Genomic DNA, 23,469 nt, shown 5'->3' on the forward strand with positions numbered 1-23,469 from the left:
ACTTTGTTTATTTTAACAAGAGTTAATTGATGTGAAAATCAATTTGGTTGTTTGAGTTTATTTGCAGATTAACAAAAAATTTTTGCACTTAAATGTTCTCTGTTCTTTTTGCAACGTCTTACATGTTAACATGAGCCAAATTCAGAAAAAATATGTCACATCCAGAAAACCTGAGGCAGGTGTCCACTTAAACAGAGTACCTCACTGAAAATAAACAAAAAATGGCACATTGCCACTACTTCTCACAATTTTTTTATTTATTGAAATGTACAGTGTTTCTGGTACTTATCGCTGCATCCTTTGGATGGAGTGTCCACTAGAGGCACTGGAGGCACTTGTTTTTTTTCTGTTTGATGTGATGTGTACATTCTTTAGTTCAATTAAACCACAGAGACAGCGTAAAGCTAAAAGTATAGATACATTTTTTATGCATAAGCGAGGGTCCGCGTAAAGTGCGTGTGACACAGATTTCGTCATCAGAATAGTACGAAATAAACTTTGCAAGGCTGTGCGTTCGACCGTGCACATACATTTACGTACATTTACGTACACATAAAAAAACAAACTATTCTTCGGGCTTTAGTCGCATTCGTTTGCATGCATATGACTATAAATAAGTACCAGATGTTATAAACAAGGACGAGCAGGTTTTGTTTCTTTAATAATAATAATAATAATAATAATTTTTATTTATATAGCGCCTTTCAACACCCAAGGTCGCTTTACAAGGATAGGACAGGATAATCATATACAAACATGAAAGTCAACAATATTAGCAGTCACTTACAAGAATAATGTAAAGGACAGAGGAAAAAATTATAATAATTATTGGGTGGTTGGTTGACGGAAATATTTTGGGAAGGGAGTTCCACAACCTAGGAGCCACAACACAGATAGCTCCTTTTATGTGTCTGTGTAAAAATCCAGCATCAAACAGAGAAAATGAAACACTTCTATTGGAGTTTGCTGCATCTTTTGATGAAAACAATGTGTACTGTGCCTGCAGTCATGTATTTTAGGTTATGCAGAAATATAGGCAAAGGTACGTATGGTGAGTGAGCCTGGGTTGTTTTTTTTTACTAAAAATGAATTAAATTGTCACATCTAACTAACACTCCTTGAATTTCCCGAGTGAATTATATGAACAGCAACATTTTACTCAAAATTCAAAATACAACAACTTAGTCTACATGCACTTGCAGATTTGTAGAAAATGTATGAGCTGCTTTGCATACTGGATGTATGGCAAGAAAGATATTCTGTCGAACATAAAACATATATCCAAGTCAAGTAATAAGCTAACATGACAGGTGTTAAGAACGGTGTCAGTGATGGAAATGCGTTTTTCATATGAAATGAATTTGGTGAATGCTATTCAGATTAAGAAGCAGCATTTAAATATGTTGAAGGATTACAACATTTAATTCCATGCCAATCCACCCTCAGTTTAATCTATTGGAGAATGGCTTGTGATCATAAATAATGCAAAGCTTAGGTTATAACATCACTTTCCTCATTTTCATCATCCTGTGATTTTTAAGCACGCTGCAGAAAAGCGAATATCAAAGTGAGAGAAAGTGCAAGAAGAATAAGAAAATGCACCTTTACTTGAAAGTAAAAGAAAGTAGTAAAAGAAGTAAAAGAAAATAAAAGGTGTAAGAAAAAAGGATGTTTCCGTGCCATTAGCCGAATCAAACACAGTCTTAAATGGCTCTGTTATTTTTAACCCATGCTGGGTCAATATTGGACAGAACAATAACCATAATTGGACAGGTTTAAAGCAACACTAAAGACTTATTGCTCTTTGCTCCCCCTACAGGATAGAAGCGTAATTGTTCATTAGCACTGTCGTAAATACTGCAGCATAGCTGGCTCTGATTGGATTGTAGGTCTGCCGTAAAGCAAGTTTTTTTAGTTTTCACTCGAACTACAGGGACCACTACCCGACGGTTGGAAACTTCTTTAGTGCGGTTTTGGCCGATAGAGGGCTGCAAAGCGAATGTGAAAGTGCCATTCACCCTGTTTTGAGTGGATGAACCACTGAAACTTTTTTGGAAACGTTATTTTAAGGTAAAAAAAACTCTTTGGTGTTTCTTTAAATAATAACCCAGCCATTTTTTTAAAGTTTCAAGCATTTTTGAAAATCAGGCAATGGTGTAAACAAGCAATCCCAAATAATGCTTTGAAACATTTCACATGTGTGTTCACTGCCTACCGATTTAGATTTTTGTTAACAGAAGTCTCCTTTCAAAGCCTACAGCGAACGGTCGGTTTGGACTACAGCCCTCTACTTCCCTGGTTGAATGACGTCGATATAAGAATGAAACTCCGCCCACATGAATATGTCAGTCGCCAGCTAAGCTCAAACGACTTTGCTAAGCTAAGCTGCTATCGAATCACAACACACTAAACAAGCTACACAATCAGAACTCGATACGTATTTCTGAAGGAGGGACTTCATAGAACAAGGAAGACATCAGCCTGTTTTTAGGACAGTGAAAACAGCGGTATACAGATAAGTAAATTGTGTGAAAAACACCGCATTTTTTACACGTGAAACATGAACACATGTTATATTGTGCACTGTAAACACAATCAAAGCTTCAAAAACACAGAAAGAATGGAAACTTTAATAAAAATTATGAATGAAACACTAGCTTTCGAACCACACACCTCCATGCACAATAACCATAGTGGATTCACTCCTACTGTGCATGCATAAGCAATGTATGGAAATTATATTTTCAAGAAATAGTTTTGAAAAATACACATTCTTAAATATTTGCTCTGAACGTGAGTTCCTTGGCTTTATGACCTAATCAAGCAAACAACAGAAGCCAAAATAATTTAGCAATATAGATAAATTGTTTAAGAACAAGTACTTCAGCTTTGCTTCACTCTCTGGTAATATGTTTTCTCAAAGATGAGATAAGAAGTTGCACCTCCTGGACTGAACCTAACCCGCACGGAAAGCCCATTTCACTCGGATCGCAGGTGATAGTCACGCCGTTGCTGTGTCCTATGTGTACTCTCAGATGGCTATCGATGGAATTGCCTCTCGGCTTGCTGGAGGCTCCATCTCGAGATCTGATCGAGTTCTTCAAAGTCAGAGAAGCTAACTCGAGATCATCCATCATATAAACGTGCCATTCCTCAGGGGTGCAGGGAGAGATGGAGAATGAGGTGAAGAGAAGTGGGGAAAGTTATGGAGATAAGATCATTGCATTTAATTAACCAGGTGATTAAACATGGAGGATCCAGTTCATGTGAGCTCACCCCACGTACAGTAGATGAGCGAGATTTTCGTTATTGCCTTCCCAATGTACCATATCCACCCAATACTGTCAACTCTAATGGATTTACTCTTGAGTTCATATCATTTTGGACGGTACCGATTTGTCTCAGCTGCCTACACTATCATAAAAATGATCACTTGAGCAATACACCTTTGCACCTAAAGATTTCATATTTGTACTACATATTGGTACCAAATGTATACATATCAGTACCTAAATTTGGACCTTTTAATGGGTACCATCCAGTGACAGCTGCCCCTAGTGACCAGAAAATCTAACCAACATCCAGTCAATAATCATATGTGTCAGGTAAACACATTTTAAGGACTTTTTCAAACCTGAGTCAAATTATTTCTGACTGACCAATCCCCAGCCAGCAGGCGAGTGTCATCTTGCTCGACTCTCTCAAATGCCGGAAAGCAATCATGCAGAGTGACAAAACCACTGATGGCTGATGAAACTCAATGTCCTTCTTCTGTCTGGTTTGGAAATGTCCTCTCTCTAACCGTCCCTGTCGAAACATGACCTCTGACTGAGACGTATACTCACAAGACACGTCTGATAAGGTTTTTCTCTCCTTCGATCTAGACAGGACGATCAGCGTTCTATAAAATTCTGTGGGCGACAAATTTACGACTCCCTCTCCCCCTCACAGGCTACTTTATTGAATCAGGCCACAGGGAGATTGAATAGCCTTGTTTTCAGGGAACAACATCAAAGAGGAGTGTCCACTTGAAGGTCTCAGTAGATTCTTCCACACGCTAGGAGGTTTAACCTATGAGATGCCAACAAAATGCTAAATTATAGGGGGTGCAAAAAAAATGTTCATAGTAGTTTTTTGGGTGCACTTTTTGAAAATAAATCCTCCAAAGTGACCTTATAATAGCAGCTAGGTAATATTTTGGGGCGCTCAAATGAAAGTCAGAAGATTTTCTCATAAGCACATGTTGTGTCCCATCAAGATAAGTGCATTCAGACTGCATGCCAACAGGCTTATATATTAAAAGAAGAAATGGAAATGCACTATTTCATAAAATTTTGCGACAGAAGCACAATGAAAGTGCACTTAAACTGCAAAAAGCACTTTCACCCCTCGAACAGATAGGAAAACAAGTCATCACAGCCTTTGGGCTAGAAAAAATAACGATGATAATCATAACTACTCTTTTAATGTCACTCTTACAGTTTGCTTTATATCAATGCTGCCTGAGTGCCCACTGTAAACCTCTGTAGGTTTAAAACAGCCCGGGGCTTTTATAGCTGGAGTTAGGGCGCCTTCGATTGGTTTCAGACAGAAAAAGAGAACAGTTAAGGAAAGTCCTTCAGAGGCCGTCGCATCAATAAAGTTACTGATGATGCCTGGACGCTACTATAACTAAAGCAAAATAAACAGTGATATAATAAACAGATCACTGATTGGTCAGAAAGAATTGTCACTACCTGCGTGATTAGCTTACCCTTGTGCCCCATTGAGTGATGTCATCGTCTGTTCGACGAGAAAGAAAGGTGATTTAAGCAATTTTGAGTTTGGCATGGTTGTTGGTGCCAGACGGGCCGGTCCGAGTATTTCACAATCTGCTCAGTTACTGGGATTTTCACGCACAACCATTTCTAGGGTTTACAAAGAATGATGTGAAAAGGGAAACACATCCAGTATGCTGCAGTCCTGTGGGCGAAAATGCCTTGTTGATGCTAGAGTTCAGAGGAGAATGGGCCGACTGATTCAAGCTGATAGAAGAGCAACTTTGAATGAAATAACCACTCGTTACAACCGAGGTATGCAGCAAAGCATTTGTGAAGCCACATCACGCACAACCTTGAGGCGGATGGGCTACAACAGCAGAAGACCCCACCGGGTACCACTCATCTCTACTATAAATAGGAAAAAGAGGCTACAATTTGCACGAGCTCACCAAAAATGGACAGTTGAAGACTGGAAAAATTTTGCCTGGTCTGATGAGTCTTGATTTTTGTTGAGACATTCATATGGTAGAGTCAGAATTTGGCATAAATAGAATGAGAACATGGATCCATTATGCCTTGTTACCACTGTGTAGGCTGGTGGTGGTAGTGTAATGGTGTGGGGGATGTTTTCTTGGCACACTTTAGGCCCCTTAGTGCCAATTGGGCATCGTTTTAATGCCACTGCCTACCTGAGAATTGTTTCTGACCATGTCCATCCCTTTATGACCACCATTTACCCATCCTCTGATGGCTACTTCCAGAAGGATAATGCACCATGTCACAAAGCTTGAATCATTTCAAATTGGTTTCTTGAACATGACAATGAGTTCACTGAACTAAAAGGGCCCCCACAGTCACCAGATCTCAACCCAATAGAGCATCTTTGGGATGTGGTGGAACGCCAATGAACCAATGGGACCCATCATCTTTTGCCCGGCTAACAGAATGCTCTGCCAGTTTTACAGGAACAATCATGAAGCTACTTATGTCTTGGATAAAATATTGCAAATAGCTTATATATGTTTTGAAATTTGCCAAAGCTATTTTAGCTTTTCGTACTGCCAATAAACAAACACTATAAATACAAGCAGTGAACATATCATCCCGGTGCTGTAATATCACTACTGACACATCAGCACTCCTGCAACACTGCTTGTCCAATCAAATTAGTAGATTGAATCTAACTGTTGATTGATGTTGTTTTCACACAAAAAAACCCATTCGGGCAAATACCTAAATTTACAAATTTATCAAAGTCCTTTACAATAACGCAGCCTCTCCATCACTAAAACCATATGACATACAGTGGGAAATGCATTTTTTTTTTTACTTTATTTAACAGCCTCGCTGTGCTCACAAAGTATCTTTCCTTGAGGTTCTTCTGGTTGGTCTCAACACATTTAGGGGTTAACAGCTTCCTCCCTCAGGAGTCTCCCACTGGCTTTGATCCACATTTCAAAGGCGTTCTGACCTACCCCAGCTCCTCTACCCTCTCTCGCTTTTTATGCTTTTCATAATGCATAATCTTTTTGGATGAACAAACAAAGACTTGATCAATGGAATTGTATTCTGCAAGAGACAAAAAGGCATCGCGCTTTACCCTCTGTGCTTATGTTTGTCCACAGAGACTGAGGAGGCTGACGGCCCTGCTTGCTAATGTAGACCCATGATGGAGCAGAAGTCGGTTGCATCATCCCTTTTATATTTCATTAGAGGGCAAGAGCTAGAACATGTCATTATAGTAACATCTAAGAGAAAAGACCTCAGAATGTGAATACATAAAATACAATTAACCTTTAAATGAAGCACTACACGATGGACACGTTAGAATAAGAAAGGGTAACTTTAAAACTTAATCTATATGTTATAACTATGTAACAACTATGTAATAACCATGTTATAACATCATGACAGAGTAAAATAGTTTTTATTGTGTGGTTTGACGCAGTAAAAGTATTAAAAGTATGTAAAAACAATCAATAGGTATTTATTAAGACTTTGTGAGTATCTGCCTGATCTTTATTTACCTTTATTTTTGCTTATTAAATCTCCAAAAAGCTATTGAACAAGTCACTAGCAGCCTGTAACAGTGCCCTTAGTGTAGTAAGAAACATAAATGAAACGTCCAGGCCAACGAATAAAAGATTCTGTATCATTCTTTTGTATGAAGAAATATGCAGGGCTTCATAACAATCCCAGTGCGACACTTATAACCTTCCCTATTCTTGTGAGGTTATATTAATTACCTAACATTTGTATACAAAAATAATGGATAATTATTGTGTCATATTTCAAAATCTAAGCCACTTACAGAGAAAATGCATTTCAAACATTCTGCACCGCAATTGAAACCTACAATCCAGCACTTCATATTTTCCCTTGCAAAATTCATTTCAGTGTCTGAAATCAAACAGTTGTCGAATCTAAACAGATGGCGTGGCCTACCGATCATTTCCCTAAGGATCGGTCATTTGCCCCACATCTGGTTGGCCATTGTGACAAACACCCTGCTACATTCAATCTCACATATTGTCAAACCTGGGAATGCTGCAGCGGGCCGCTCAGCCTCCTCATTTCCATTTAGCCTCCTAACAATTAATTACATTTGTCAGGGGAGTAAAATCTATTACATTTCCCTTTTGATCCCACGCCTGACCTTTCCAAGCTGCTGCCGAGTGGTTGATTCGAATACCATCGGTAGACACGCTAGAAGAACAAGCACAAAATCCAACAGTGTGGCACCTGAGCCCTTTAGATGCAAATCGGATATTCTTCACGAAAAGTCAACAGGATGCTTGAGAACAAACATTTTGAATGCGTGTTTTCTCTCGTTTAGTCTCGCTTTTTTGCTGATCCAGGCGTAATGAAAATGTACAAATGCAAAGACACTAATCAGACTCAATTCAATTAAATGTGCTGTACGTTCTCTTGCTTATTGAAGTAAAACCTTAACAAATGTATTCCTTGGTGGGCAATAGAAGCACTTCTGTGCTGTTTTAACAGATAAACTAGAAATTACCAATAATATGGATTCTTAATAAAAAATCTAAATGAATTAGTGTAAGTTTATATTGTAAATACTTTTAGAGTCCATTAAACAAAATAATTTGCTGATTGTCAAGGACAAAGTCAGAGTTTTAACAAAGTCAGCCATTTCCATTAATTTTGACTGCAGTCGCTCTTTTTATCTTCCACGGTTATATTATGATTTTTCTCCACCAGTAAAAAAAACAGTTATTGCAAACGTATGCTAGAGAAGAATGAATCCGACACAATAAAAAGTGAACAATTTCGACATGCTGCGCCAAAGCTGGAGGCTTTTTCAGGCCCCGAGAGGATAAAAAAGTCATTTTCTAGACCTGACACATTAAGCAACGGCGTACTTGGGTTAATAGAATGCAGCACCATTTTCAACCTGCCGACAAACAAGAGCTGCCACTGTGGCATCTTGCCGGCATTTATAAACTGAAAATAACACAGAGCTTTCAGTCGGCGCGCACTTTATAGCCTTTCAACTGAATCTCCCCCCACAGGCCAAGATAAGAACTGCAGACACACACACATCTCTTTCTTTACAGCAAGTCATAAATGGAGGGCTAAATCTGTACAAATAATGATTCTATATTAGTATTTAGATTTTTACTGTGTATATAAATACCCAGAAAGTCTCTGGGTGCAATACCTGAACATGTTGTTAACACGACAAAGCACGTTCGAATAGCAAATTTGCAATATGGAATGTTTAATAAAAAACATTGGCTTATTGAAACTGTAAAGTTTAATAACAAAGTAATTTGATGCCAAAATAATACACAATAAAGTATGGGTAGCAATAAAATCTTCCTTTTATATATACACATATAGTGGAATAACTGCTACGTTTTGTTTCAATATCTTAATGACATATTAAACCTTATTACACAGATCCAAGCCAAAGCCTCATGAAGAATAAATCCAATCCCACAAGATGCTACTAGATGCTTTCAGGCTCTTAGCTGGGCTTGCTCTACAATTGTTATCAATTGGAGATGTGGAGACTCAAGAGCAAAAGATCAGGACCCATGGAGCACAGATGTCCATCCTTCGATGGAAAAACTGGTGCTGGCTCCTTACCTCATTAGAAAGCAGCATCTCTATGGTACTGCAAAAGAACAGAGCTGTTTGGCCTCAAGCCCAGATCTGAGGAAGTCCTGAGCCAAAAAGAGAAAGGATATGGACTAGCTGGTCACTCTAAAACTGGCAAAGAATGAGTTAGTTTGTCTCATACTCCTATAGATTAAGGATTTGTTTAAGGGGATGAAATTTAAGCAAGTTAGAGTACGTTCACACAGGGCGTAAACGTTAACGTTGCCGAACTGAATTGTGGATCTGTCAGCACCATGTAACTGTCGTTGCCTTCGGCAGAAGTTGAACATTTCTCAACTTTTCAAGCGACAACGGTGCGTCAGCCAATCAGATGGCCTTATGCAAATAAGTAACCCATTCTCACTCCCCAGGCGTCAAAATCTGAAACATGTTCAATAGAGCCCAACCGATATACCTGCGGGCCGATATTAGGCATTTTCCAAAGTATCGGTATCGGCATTCATAATGGCCGATAAATGAATATAAAAAAATAAATTAAAAAAACGGAAGAAACAGCTTTCATTAGATTTCCTCACTGTTGGTGTTTTTGACAGAGAGATTTAGGTGTCAAGTGATCAGCAATTTATATTTTGCTGTTGTTATTTATCAGAACTTAACAGAATTTGTCTCCAGTCCTATTCAAAGTTATATTGATGAACCAAGTCTTTTAAAACTGGTAACTTTGATTTGGTTGTTGTTGTTTTTGTGTTTTTGTTCAAATGCCTTTACGTTTCATATCTTAAGTTTGTATCTTTATACATTTTATTTATCAGAACTTTAATATATTTTGATGTTCCTCTGTTCTGTTGTGACAATAACAGAAACAAGTTTCTTTTTAAAATGCATTATCATATTATTTTAGTTAAAACTCATAAATAACTACAAATAACTAATTTTAGGAAAATCTGTTGATGTTTTGTTGCGTGTTTCTGAAAAAAAAATATCGGCCGATATATTGGAATATCGGATTTTAAAACCAGCAAACATTTGTATCGGCCTTCAAAATCCTTTATCGGTCAGGCTCTAATGTTCAAACTCCTTCAGCGTCATTATAAAGACGCGAAGGGTGCCCCTATGAGTCACTATATTGACGAAATGAGAACTCTGTTCCTTTCATGCTAATTCCTCAGCGTCCGAAATAGACTAAAGGGCATCCCGGAAGGTGATGCTGTAATGTTATGCGATGTCAACGTATGCAACGATCGGCAAGATCATGCCGCTTCTGGACGTGAACTACTCAATTTTTGTTCCAATTTTTTACCAATGTCACTTGGGGTTGGGGTTAGAATGACTTTCTGTTACATAAAATTACATCCTAACCCAAACACGAATTCTAACCCTAACCCCAAGCAACAATGGTTTAAAAATCAGAAAATAATTAGGCATAAACCAATACTTAAACTGACATCCAAACCCGATTTCTAACCCCAAGCCACAATGGTTTAAAATAGGACAAAAATTTAGCAGTTACTGTCCAGATGCGGCATGTTCCTGCCGATCGTCGCATACGTTGACGTCGCATTACGTGACGGGATCACCCTCCGGGATGCCCTTTCGTCTATATCCGACGCTAAGGGATTAGCATGAAAGCAACGGAGTTCCCATTTCGTCGATATAGTGACGCATAGGAGAACCCTTCGCGTCTTCATACTGACTCTGAAGGCATTTGAACATGCTTCAGATTTTGACGCCTTGGAGAGCAAGAATGTGTTATAATAAGCTAGGCAGAGCCAGCCAATTACGTTTATAAAAGACCGGAGCATGTGTTTCCGCCACTGTGATTGGCTGTTGGCCACGCTTCAGGCGTTAACTCTTTCGTTCCGTGTGAATGTTCCGTCAGTCGATTCTCTCCAATGGCAGCTAAAGTGAATGGAAAGACCTACATTTTTCAAGCCTATAATATTTTTCACATTTTTGTTGCTGTGATATCAGTGTACTGTGACAAAACCACCTTTTAGTAGATTTTTAGTTGACACATTTAAATTTGTACAATCGCTGTGCAGTACTAATATACACTTTTTAGGTGCAAAGGTGTAGGCCTACTTTAAAAGGGTAGCACGCCGGTGACAGCTAGGAACCATTTTGTGACTTTTTTTGACGGTGTACACAGACTCACTGAAACTGACAGTACACAACGCTCAAGGATAGCAAAACGTCCTCATTAGCCTTCACTCAGAGCTTCAATTACTAAACTGGCATGAAGGACAGGGTCTCCAGAGAAGGCACAACAACATCATCACTTGGTCATTTAGAAGCTCTCCACACCAGCTTCTCAACCTACACACTTATTGTTTTTCTCCAAGAGCTCAATTACTCAAGTGTGAGTCTCAGTTTTGACAGGAGCGCTTAAATGTGAGTAAGGTTGTCTGTGGTGTGTGTAAATGTATGCCTTTTTATGGTTCGCTAATTCAGGTTTACAGTTGACCCCATAGCTCACACAAAACCCCTGTGAACGGCTGGTGGAGCCTTGACAAAATGGTTAGTTGTGTCACACATTTCCATAAAAACTTGTCAGTGAGGTGATGCTGAACGGGAGCAGGAACAGGGCACGAAAAGTTGTATTGCTAATATAAACAGAACAGCCAAGATCAGAGGAGCTACAATACTCCAAAATCATGAAGCCTAAATGTGTTTCCTGCCTTTAACCAAGTCGGACTATGTCATATATTCTGTTTGGTACTGAAATTGCACTGCAAAATATGACCTTACATGCGACCAGAGTAGCTGTGAGTTGACCCTTCAGTGCAAAATAAAATAAACCCAAATAACATGCATCATTAGTTTTCGAAATGGGCATGCAGTGCCAAATAGCTGCGAAATGAAGACATTAAAACATGTCTGCGTGGTACAATATAAATCACATTAATATGAAATAATGTTAATTAGATTTCGTCTAGAGAATGAATATTGAAGATAAAAGGACATAAAACGAAGACCCGATTTTGAATGCATACCACCCGTGATGTCAGTCCCAGTCCACATTGATATGCATCGTCCTTTGGCATCTGAGAACATTAAATATTTTATTTCCTCCCTGCCCCGACATATCGGTCCGCACGAGGTACCACCCAGCAATTTGAGGTGACATAAATCAGCAAAACTTCCAGCTGCTCATCCGCATCTGTGCTCGGCACAGACCTGATCTCCACAGGCCCCTTGAGCACCCATTGCCCTTCACACCATCTTAATTATAGAGTAACACTCCTTTCAAAGGGAAACTCTGAAGACCAGAAGCTTCCCGACAACAAAGTGTCATTGGCGAATGTGTCGTCCACAGTTTACATAAACAGATAGAATTTGCAAAATTAAAATATCTGCATTGCAGGATCATTTTAGTCATGGCTAGGGATAAGGCCTCAAGTCTGCACTGTGAAAATTGTTCTGTCATGCACTTTAAATGCGCTTTATGATGATTGTGATGCCATAAAACAGCAGTGGTTTAGCTCATGAATATTAATTAGGCTATGCACATTTTGAATTTAGATTTTTTTTCTGTTTTGAAAACTAAATATTATATGTGATGTTTTGGAGATCAGGTCTGATTGATCACAATTGTGACAACCACACAGCATAATATTAAAAATTGCAATGATTAATAATTCTCTTTCCCCTGGCAAATGGCACCTACACATACTGTATACACACACAACCTGCTACTGATAGTTAAGTAAGGTTCAGGAGCAGGGCCATGCCTTAGCCAGTCATTTAACTTCACAACCTACTTGGTTGCATGGTTGTTGCTAATGAAATATGTAGTAAGTACAAGAAAGGAATGCCTAACTGTATTTTCAGTTTTTCACATTTTTTCATCTTTAATTCTTTAGAAAATGGACAAAGTGTCTCCTTCAAACAACAACACACAGCCATGACTCATTGCAGGTACTGAGGTTTACTCCACAATTGAATGTACAGTAAGCCATCTGCGTGTCTGAAGATTCAACGCCACACAATAAAACAACAACACAAAAATCGATGGAAAATCTGAATCTGCTTTTGGTAAATAAGTACACATTGCATCTATTTTTCTATAACAAAAACTACAAAAAATACAAAAAAATTTCTGGAGCATCTTAAAACGTCTTGTACATTCTTTTTACTGCCTATGACATCATGTAATGACTGTGACATTATATGCATTATCTCTTATTTGTGACATCATATGAATTAACACCTGTTTGTGACATCATATGTATTCTCTCCTGTCTGTGACATCATGTTCATTTTCTCTTATCTGTGACATCATGTTCATTTTCTCCTGTCTATGATATAATATGTATTCTCTGATGCCTGTGACATCGTATTCATTTACACCTGTTTGTGACATCATATGCATTCTCTCCTGTCTGTGACATCATGTTTATTTTCTCCTATCTGTGACATCATATGCATTCTCTGTTGTCTCTGACATCATGTTCATTTCCCCCTATCTGTGACATCATGTTCATTTCTCCTGTCTGTTATATAATATGTATTCTCTGATGCATCATAAACATTCTCTCATGGTTGTGACATCATGTTCATTTTTTCCTATCTGTAAGTAACATATGCATTCTCTGCTGGCTGTGACAGAATATATTTTCTCCTTTTGTGACATCATATGCATTCTCTTCTGTCTGTGACATCATATAGATTCATGTTCTCTGTGACAGCCTATTTTCTCCTATCTGTGACATCATGCTCATTCTCTCCTACCTGTGACATCATTTTCTCCTATCTGTGACATATGCATTCTCTTCTCTCTGTGACATCATGCACTCTTTTCTGTATGTGGCATCATATGCATTATCATAATGCACTTTGCTGCACTGTCTGTTTTGTTTATGTAATAACCTATAACAATATGTGTATAAAAAATTACTTAACGTCTCATTGAACAGGGTGACACCAGATATTTGTTTTTTACAATTTGGTTTTATATTTACCGCATGATTTAACTGTAAGTATACTCAGGAGAAATGAAGCAAAAATGTGATTAGTTAGGGTCTTGCCTTACTTTTGCTCAGGAATATAGGTTGAAATGACATTCAGTCTTACATTTCTGTTGTCTCTTGTTTGCAGTACAACGAGGTGGTTAAAAGGTTTTGCTTTTAACTCAAAGGTGTGTGCAAGGGCATCGATTCGGGTTGGATGCAAGGGACATGTCCCTACCAATATCAATACTCGGCTGTGCTTTTGTTGCAGTCAGACTTTCTCCTCTTTTTATTCTCGGTTCAAGAACACGTGTACTGGGAGATGTATTCAGTTTTATAATGTATTTATGTTGTTTTACTAAATTAAAGTGTCCTTAAAAGCTGAACAGGCAGTAACACTGATGATTATGAGAGTGGACTTGGAAAGTGAGATATAATAAACCTACTTGAGAAGTGCCATCAGCAGTGTCTGTCTCAATAAAAACTGATCACAGTAAACTCAGCTGCAGCAAAGCAGATACAAATAACTGGTAAACATGAAGGTGGTAGTTAACATATAATACATGTGTCACCTACCATTGTACACAAACGTGTAGGTACACATAGCTGTCCATTTTTAAATTATGCTTGATTAAAGGTTGTATTTTGTCAAAATAAAAGCCCATGTAATTAATCCGATATGTTTTTTTTTTGTTATTACTGGGCAATATTCCACCAAGTGTCCGTTTAAAAACTTTCTAATGCATGTTTCTTTTAAGTATCAACATCATAAAATTGCTTAAGATAAAATAAAATAGATGAGAGACTTATTTATAAACATGAAGTTATTGTACAACTTAATGAAGCTTAATATGGTTGTAAATAAATTGGATGAGCAAATCTTTTGAGATCTTTTCTAAAAATATAGTTAGACACATACAGCATGGTATCTGATGTGTGTGTCTTTCTTAGGAGAAACATCTAAGACGCATGAGACTTAAGCTGGATGTATAGTTAATTGATGGTTACTAGTCAAACTCAGCCTTGCAAAGCATACTTCATTTGACTCTAACGTGTGCAAAGGCATTAAATGCATGCAATACCTCTCCTGGCCTACAGGGGTCCGTAAAAGGGATAGTTCAGCAAAAAATGAAAATTACCCCATGAATTACATCCGAGATAAAGATGTCCATCATCTGTCAGACATCAGAAGTAATCCACATGGCTCCAGGGGGTCAATAAAGTGGGTACTCGATGGAATATTATCCATATTTTAAACTTTATAAACTATAATAACTAGGTTCTGTTAGCGGCCAATGCGCATTCACCATATACTTTCAGCTGCAGGTTGTAGCATACAATTTGTAGTGACGAATGCAAAAACAGAGGAGAGACCAAAACAACGCCAGTCATGTATAAGAAGCATCCTAAACCAAGGATTTTAAAGAAAGTTTTAATATAAGACAAGATGATACTGAGTATATATTTAGCTTAAACAATAACGGTCGCTGACCCTCGCATAAGTGTATAATATATCCAGGCCTTTATAGTAAGCAAAAGTTTAATTTGCACTTACTGTTGTCGAGGAGAAAATATTAAGAAAATCATTTGTGCTTTTTGCTTCTTACGGACTTGTGGATGAAACTGAACATAACCACACTCAAAACATACAGATTTGAGCTGAAATAGGAGAGTCATTATGTTTTACCATGCTAATCTTTCATTAAATACTTTTCATTTCATTAGTAACGATATTAGCAGAATATCTCCAGTTCCTCTGCAGAAAGTGTGTATGTACACTCAGCAGAAAGTGTGAGAAAAGATAATAAAGCCTCATACATAAGATATTGGTTGAACCCTGTAATCAAGACCCAAAGCACGGCAGAAAAAGGTTGAAACGATCAGCAAACACAGGAAGGGGGCTGACAGACTGAGAGATGTGGAGTAAAGAGAACTGGCTACATGGAAAAGCCAGAACAGATTGACCACTGCGAGGTAATTGAAAGCAGTAGTTTCTCTGACTGAAGCTCAGAAATTAAACAGATGTGACTGGCAGATCCGTATTATGGGGACCTGGCATATATATACATATGTGCAGTGGCAAGAAAAATGTGAACCCCCAGGAATAAACTGGTTTTCTACAGTGATTTGCCATAAAATGTGATCTGATCCTCATCTAGGTACAACAATAGACAAACACAATGTGCATAAGCTGACAACACATAAATAATTCTATTTTTTGTGTCTTTTTTGAAAACACCCATTAAACATTCACAGTAGGCTACTGGAGGAAAATGTAAGTGAACCCCTAGACTAATTACTTTAAGCTAATTTGTTTCAGAAGCTAGCAAACTGGAGTCCAATAAATAAAATGAGGTTAAAGGTGTTGTTTAGCGCTACATTGATTGATAAAAAGATACTCAAACATTGTAAGATTGCTGTCCATAAGAAGCATCATCTCTTATGAACCATACATCTCTAAAGATATACGATCAAGAGTTTTTGCACTCCATAAGGCTGAAAAGGGATACAAAACATTCTCAAAATGTTAAGACATCTATCAGCCTACAGTTAGACAAATAGACAGTTTAATTCTGTAGCTACCTTTCCTAGAAGTGGACACACAAAGTGACTCCTAAGAATACTCAATGAATAAAGTAGAACCCACAAGTAACAGCTAAAGGCTTGAAGACATCATTGGAACGGGCAAACATCTTTGTTCATGAGTCTGCCATACGTACAAGTCTTTCAACAGGCATGGTCTATTGAGAGATGCTGCTCTCCCGAAAAACACTACCGTGAGCCTGACGTTTGTAAAAGAGCACATTGGTAAACTCTAGTGCTACTGGGAAAATATTTTATGGACTGATGAAACTAAAGTTGAATTGTTTGGGAAAAATACTATAGCGCAAAAAGGGCACAGGTTACCAACAGTAAACATAATCTCAACAGTGAAGTATGGTGGAGGGAACATCATTATTTGGGCAAGCTTTTCTGCCTCAGGGCCTGGACCACTTGCCATCATCAAGAGGAAAATGAATTCCCAAGTTTAACAAAATATCCTACAAGATAATTGCAGGGTGGTCGTACGACAGTTGATGCTCAGTAGAAGTTAGTTGACGCAACAGGACAATGACCTTAAGCTTTGAAGTAAATCAACCACAGACTTGCTTAAGAAAAACTAAATGCACCATTTAGTGGCCTAGTCAAATCCCAGTCCTTAACCTCATTGGGATGCTGTAAAATGACCTCAAGAGAGCGGTTCACAGCAGACTTCCTACAAATGTGTCTTGAGTTGAAGTGGTTTTGTAAAGGGGAATGAGCAAAAATTCCTTCTGATAGATGTGCAGGTCTGATTCAAAAATACTGAAAGCGCTTGCTTGAAGAAATTGCTGCCAAAGGAGGTTCAACAAGACATTAAATCCAAGGGTTCACGTACATTTTACTCCAGCACTGTGAATGTTTAATGGGTGATTTCAAAAAAAGACACAAGAAACTAGAATTATTTGTGTGTTGTCAGCTTATGCACATTGTTTTTGTTTTGTTGTGACCTAAATGAGTATCAAATCACATTTTATGGCAAATCACTGTAGAAAACCAGTTTATTCTGAGGGGTTCACATACTTTTCTTGCCACTGTATATATAGGCAACGTATGTAGTTGAAGCCCCATAATAGTCACAGGACACGTTCATAGTAGAACCATTCTGTTTTCCCATTTAAAACATAACTCTTGTCTTTCAGGCCATTTGACAGTTGTGATGGCATTACACACACAGTAAAAAAAAAACCACACTTACTATAGTAAAGTTCATAACTTTGAGGATCCAGATGGTGAGAGCGAGGTTGACCAAGATGAGGATCATGAGCAGGAGAACAAAAAAGTAAAGGCAACGTTTCCGCCAGCCATAGATTCCCACTTTATACACTTGTGGCTTTTCGGTGCTCTGGACATTGTTCCTATGTGGACACTGTTCCTGGGTCATCTGCAAACAAACACAAATAAAAATTAATGGGACATTTTATCCAATGTCCAATTCAACTGGAGGTTTGGCAAGCTGAATGGTCATTGATCGCCAATCCCCCATGATCTCTGGTTAATGTGGTTCTGCACTATTAAAGCTCAAATAGTAGTTACATTGATTCTAACAGTCCAGTTAAAAAGAGGAAAGACAGTGTACGTTTCAACTGCCATAATAATAGACTAATATCTCAGTGCAGAATACAATTTACCGTCGGCAGCATTTCGACTTGCCATTTTTGTCGGCCGGGTCAAATCGCATTTGACAAGCACGTACACTGAGGCCACACTGAAACAAATGACTCCAGACAGTTCTGTGAAACTTCCAATGCACAACAGCACACAATGAAACATTCAGTGAGGATTTTGCACACACATTCTGCCTTATCACACTTCTTGTTGTATAATCACAGCATTTGAAGCCTTTCATGTTATACAGCTTCAGAAGGAATCGTAGGTAAATGGCAGACACGGTGTTATTAAAGTCAGCCTTGAGTCGAATTATATTTGTGCTGGGGAATTTGATCACCTGCAATAGGTTTGAGTGCTGTTGCCCTTTAATGCCCTTTTCATTCAAGCTTTCTGGTTGACTCATTTTAAAGGTTGAGTAAAGGCAGTAAGTACACTGTACTACAAAAAAGTGAGTTTAGAAACAGCGCCTTTGGGATAGTCTGGCTATTTAGACGTGTTAAGAGCAAAACACAAAATGTTCGCAGAAATGAAAGAACATCATATTAATAAAAAATGAAAGTTGCCAGTCGGAGAAAATTAATGGAACTCACAGTAAAAGGGAAGTCTATGTGAAGTGCATCGCTCTGCAGTAACCATAGAAACCATGGTAAGTTTGACCAGTTAGTAAAAAAGTTCCCAGAAAGTTTCTCTTTTTTATCTCTGCTAAAGAATGTTCTGCATTATGAGTAAAGGCTGAATAATAAAACACAATTGTAAAGCAAGATACATTTACATTTTTTTTTTTTTTTATATCTAAAAGTTCATTCTCAAGTATTTGCTGGCTTGAATTTATGCTCTCTCAATGCGCTGAAAATATTTAGTTTTTGTAAAATTATGCACTGGGGTATCAAATCCAAGACTTGTACTTGTATAGTCTATGACGACATCCATGATTACCATTACAACTGATGAATTGCGCATTGTGATGCACATATGCGCAACTGTTGCTTGATCTTCTGTGCAACACAAAAATAATAAAGAAAACATGAAACATGTTGCTGGTATGAGTTGTGTAAGTTTTATATCTTTTTGTACGTGTCAACAAACATTCCCATGGTAAAAAAACACCTTGATGCGTGATAAATTGGAAGCTTTGTAGTCATTGCTTGTTTTTTATAGCCTACACTGATTCTCCTTAAAAACATTTATGTCAAAATGATGTGCTATGGTTATTTTGATGCTCAGTTTTCTGGTTATCTGTTCAGCGATGTTGTTGTGCTTTCCGAGCCTCCATTAACTGGGTTAAAGATTTTGCTTAAACAAGAAGTTGTGGAGAGACTAATGGAACTCACTGAGTAAAAAACAAACATTCATTAATTTGCTGATACTCTTCTGTATGGGGAAGGCAAAGCACTGGGCATTACTTTGTGCCAAAGAATAAAGTAGAGATTGTGGCTAGTTGACACATTTTTTACTTTAGTAAATATTTCTTAGGGTGAGTTTAACCTTAAAATATTCACTACAAAAAAGCTTTTGATTTTTTTCCCATTTTGACTTAACAATAACAAACTAAACAAAAGCCAGCACATTGCCAGCAAAATGTTCAAAATGGGTGCTTGTCCAAGAAACTCATCAGAGCAGAGTCGGCACACCAAAGCTCCAAATATCCAAGAATTTAATAATAGACTCTCTAACAGGTTATGTTTTGAGCATGTAGGCTCTTCATTAAACAAAATTGAATCATTTATCTGATGAAGAGCCTACAGTCTCGAAATGTTATCTGTATAGTAGTCCATTATTACATTTTAGAATTTTTTTGAGCTTTGGTGTGCCAGCTTTATATTTTTATAATTTGATTTGAATCCTGGTTACTGAGATATAACCCTTGTGACAACATCCCCATGTGACAACTAGCCCCGTTCTCCACGTAGTAATGATGACATTTAAAACCTCAAACCATCTTTAAAAGCACCATTTTTACAACGCATATAAACAGTAACTCACAAGCTTGTTGCTCAAAGCATATTAACATGCAGTTGCAGGTAATAAATAGAAAAGAGACACCCACTCCGCAGAAGGAACCCTTTAAAGGAATATTCCACTTTCATTAAAATAATTTTGATAATTTATTCACCGAAGCGGGAGACGCGCACATCCAAACACTAGCAGGTGCCGGAATCCAAAAATAGAACTAAATAAGAAAAAAAGGCATCCGCACACTGAACTCACAAAAAATATATAGATTTATTAAATTGAAGTAACGTTTCGAGCTACCGCCCTTCTTCAGACTAATTTATTCACCACCATGTCATCCAAGATGTTTATGTCTTTCTTTGTTCAGACGAGAAGAAATGGTAAACATTTTAGGATTTTTCTCCATATAGTGGACTTTACTTGACCTCAAAAATTAACAGTTTCAATGCAGTTTAAAATGGCACTTTTAATGCATCTTCAAAGGGCTCTAAATGATCCCAACTGATACACAAGTGTCTTATCTTGTGAAACGATCATAATTTTCGCCATTAAAATAAATAAAATAAAAAGATGTACTTTTAAACCTTCTCGTCTTGTACTAGCCGTGTGATGTGTCAGTATGACCATACATGATGCAGGACATATGCGAAACTACCTCTCCTGTGTTATTACAAGTGTGGCGAAAGAGGACCGTTTAAACATTGTTGTATGTGGATTGGAACTAAATAATGTCTTTGTGTTAGTTTATTGTTTAAATTGGTCCGCAATCCCATGGCTAGTGCAAGACGACAAATTTTGGTTTAAAGGTGCAGTGTGTAGATTTTAGCGGCATCTAGCAGTGAGATTGTAAATTGCAACCAATGGCTCAGTCCACCATCACCGAAATGCATAGAGAAGCTACAGTAGTCGCCACAGGACAGACATGTTGTTGTCTAAGACAAAATACAGTGGTGACAAAACGCACTCTGTAGAGTAGTTTGTCCATTTAGGGGTACTGTAGAAAAAGGCTGCACAAAATGGCGACTTCCATGTAAGGGGACCCGCAGTGTATGTAGAAAAAAAGGGCTCATTCTGAGGTAATAAAAACAATACAGTTTATTATGTAAGGTCTTTATACACCACTGATAATATAGTTATGTAGATTATATTACATTTCTGTCATTAGATCCTTCTAAAAGTTACACACTGCACCTTTAAAGGGCACATATCATGAAAATCTACTTTATCCATGTTTAAGTGCTATAATTGGGTCCCCAGTGCTTCTATCAACCTAGAAAATGTGAAAAAGTCAAACCCGGTAACTTAGTTTTGGTAAACCATGCAAACACGTATAAAGTAGGTCATTGAAATTTGGCTCCCCTTGTGATGTCAGAAGGGGATAATACCACCCCTTAATCTGCACTATCCAACCACCACACTGCCATTTAGTGCAGAGATCAGCATTTGCATTTTAAAGGACACTTTTGAAACCCTTTGAAGCTGCGCTGAAACTGCAATTTTAAACTGCATTGAAACTGTAAACTGTGTTGAGGTCCACCAAAGTCCACTATATAGAGAAAAAAAATTTCCTAAAAAAAAAAACTTAATTTCTTCTCGACTGAACGAGAAAGAAAGACGCAAACATCTTGGATGACATGGTGGTGAGCAAATTATGTGGATTTTTTTAATGAAAGTGGAATATTACTTTAACTTAATCACAATTTAATTAATGCTTAGTGCCATGCAATTTGTCCTTAATCAGATAAGCTGCTTGACACAATATTACAGCTTTTAATTGCATATTCACAAGTTGACCTGCTCATTAAGCCTTAATAAATAATGATAAACAAACTTGACTTGCTATATTTAAATGGAGTTCAAACCCAAACTCGACCCTCAGAGAGCAATGAATGAGAGGACTGGGAAGGAGGAGGGATGCAGGTATGCTGCGGTGAAAGCAAATCGTACAAAACGTATAAATGTGTTTGTACAAATGAATACAAATTAGCCACCTCATGCATAAGTACTAATTGCCTTTAGATTGTGTTGATATAACCACTATAAACAGTTAATCAATCAAAAATGCCATGTTTAATTTCTGCATACAATGCAAAGACTATCATTACATTTGTTTTAGGCCTAATATTTCAAGTCCTGATGTTCAATCTTGCATAAGTTACAGTCTAAACTATAAGTCACGGTAATAAACTTTACCATAAGGAGGCCAAATTACAAAGAATCAGTGTTAAACTGCAGACAACAGACAGCAGTCAAACACACGCTGCAATAAAAAGAGAAGCAAAGAAAAACAAACAGGACGAAGGGCAAAGGTCATTATCTTTCTGAAGACATTTCTGAGCTCACACAGCAGTGAATGGAGGTGTTGAAAGAGATGTAAGGAGGTAAAACAGCACTTTGCTTTCGATCCTTAGGGAGAGGAAGAGATGGCAAGTTACTCATATGTGAACTGGAGTGTCAATGTATCCCTGTCGGTGTCAAACACCACAGGTGTTAGTCTGTATGGTAACAGAACCAAAATAAAAGGGAAAGAAAGGCTCACAGATATAGATCAAGAACTATTGATCCGTCTCAAAATAGAGCAAAAATACACACAAGGACTTAAATTTCAAGAAAGTTATTTTTGTTCAAATAAATTAATAATGTCCTCTCAAACCTTATTTCTCCCCAGATTAGTCAGTAAATGTTTCATGACTGCAAAGCGAACAGCTTCTCTCACGTGGGTCTTGGCCATTTTTTGGTCATTTCAGTCTCACATTTACACCTAACTTAAGGATCTCAAGGGACTTATCCTCTAAAGATTCACCCACTTGAATCGCTGTTACACATCACATGCTTTATTTGGGTTAGTTTGTGTTCTAATTTGAATTTCTGAAGGAGGCAGAAACGACAATAAATGATTTGGCACTGAGAGCGCATGCACATCTGCGTATAGGTACAACAGTTGTTTTCGAGGGTATACATGGAAGGATTTACATCTAAATTCGCCTTTATAACAAATGCCACCAGCACATTTTTGTTCCCGATGTGAGCCTGGCACGTTTCAGTGCTAGAGAGAGCCATACTTCACCACTGGCTCTAAAAGTCAGGATTGTCAAAACGCAGCAGACATGAAACACCTGTTTGTGGCTCAGCCTGTATACTGGCAGCTTGCTGGTAGCGCCGGAGACCTTCTCACTTTAAAACACACTGCCACTCATTCTTCTGCACCTTTCTGACGCTTGGAGCTAAAAGCTAATAAAGTGTTTGCCTTGGTTTTAAACTTCTATTTAGCCCAACTCCATGTATCTGTTTGTTTGTACATAAAGAATAACACAGATTTTGTCACATCGAGTCTCAAAAGCTCAGTTGTTTTCCATGAGCAATAGCAGTCATCCGCGTCGTGTGATTCTGTCTAAGCGTCTTCGTGGTTTAACGTTGCCTGCAAGGCACACAGTCACAAGACACCGCTTTAATCTCTGCTACATAAAATAAGAAGAGAATTCATTCATTTTTATTTGAAGAATTAAGGAAAACAATGGAATGCCCGCGGT

The 23,469-nt window shown here is 37.9% G+C and overlaps 1 protein-coding gene across 4 annotated transcripts in view; it reads right to left on the reverse strand.

The window, feature by feature from the left end:
* Positions 1 to 23,469, reverse strand: part of sgcd (sarcoglycan, delta (dystrophin-associated glycoprotein)) — a 199,342-nt gene that overhangs the window by 52,849 nt on the left and 123,024 nt on the right. For all 4 annotated transcript variants that reach the window (XM_065287329.2, XM_065287330.2, XM_065287327.2 and 1 more), the window contains exon 2: positions 17,574 to 17,759. In XM_065287329.2, the coding sequence (XP_065143401.1) occupies positions 17,574 to 17,759 (186 nt within the window). The remainder of the gene's footprint in view (positions 1 to 17,573; positions 17,760 to 23,469) is intronic.

This window comes from Paramisgurnus dabryanus, chromosome 18 (assembly GCF_030506205.2).
Source record: "Paramisgurnus dabryanus chromosome 18, PD_genome_1.1, whole genome shotgun sequence".
NCBI classification, from domain to species: Eukaryota; Metazoa; Chordata; class Actinopteri; order Cypriniformes; family Cobitidae; genus Paramisgurnus; species Paramisgurnus dabryanus.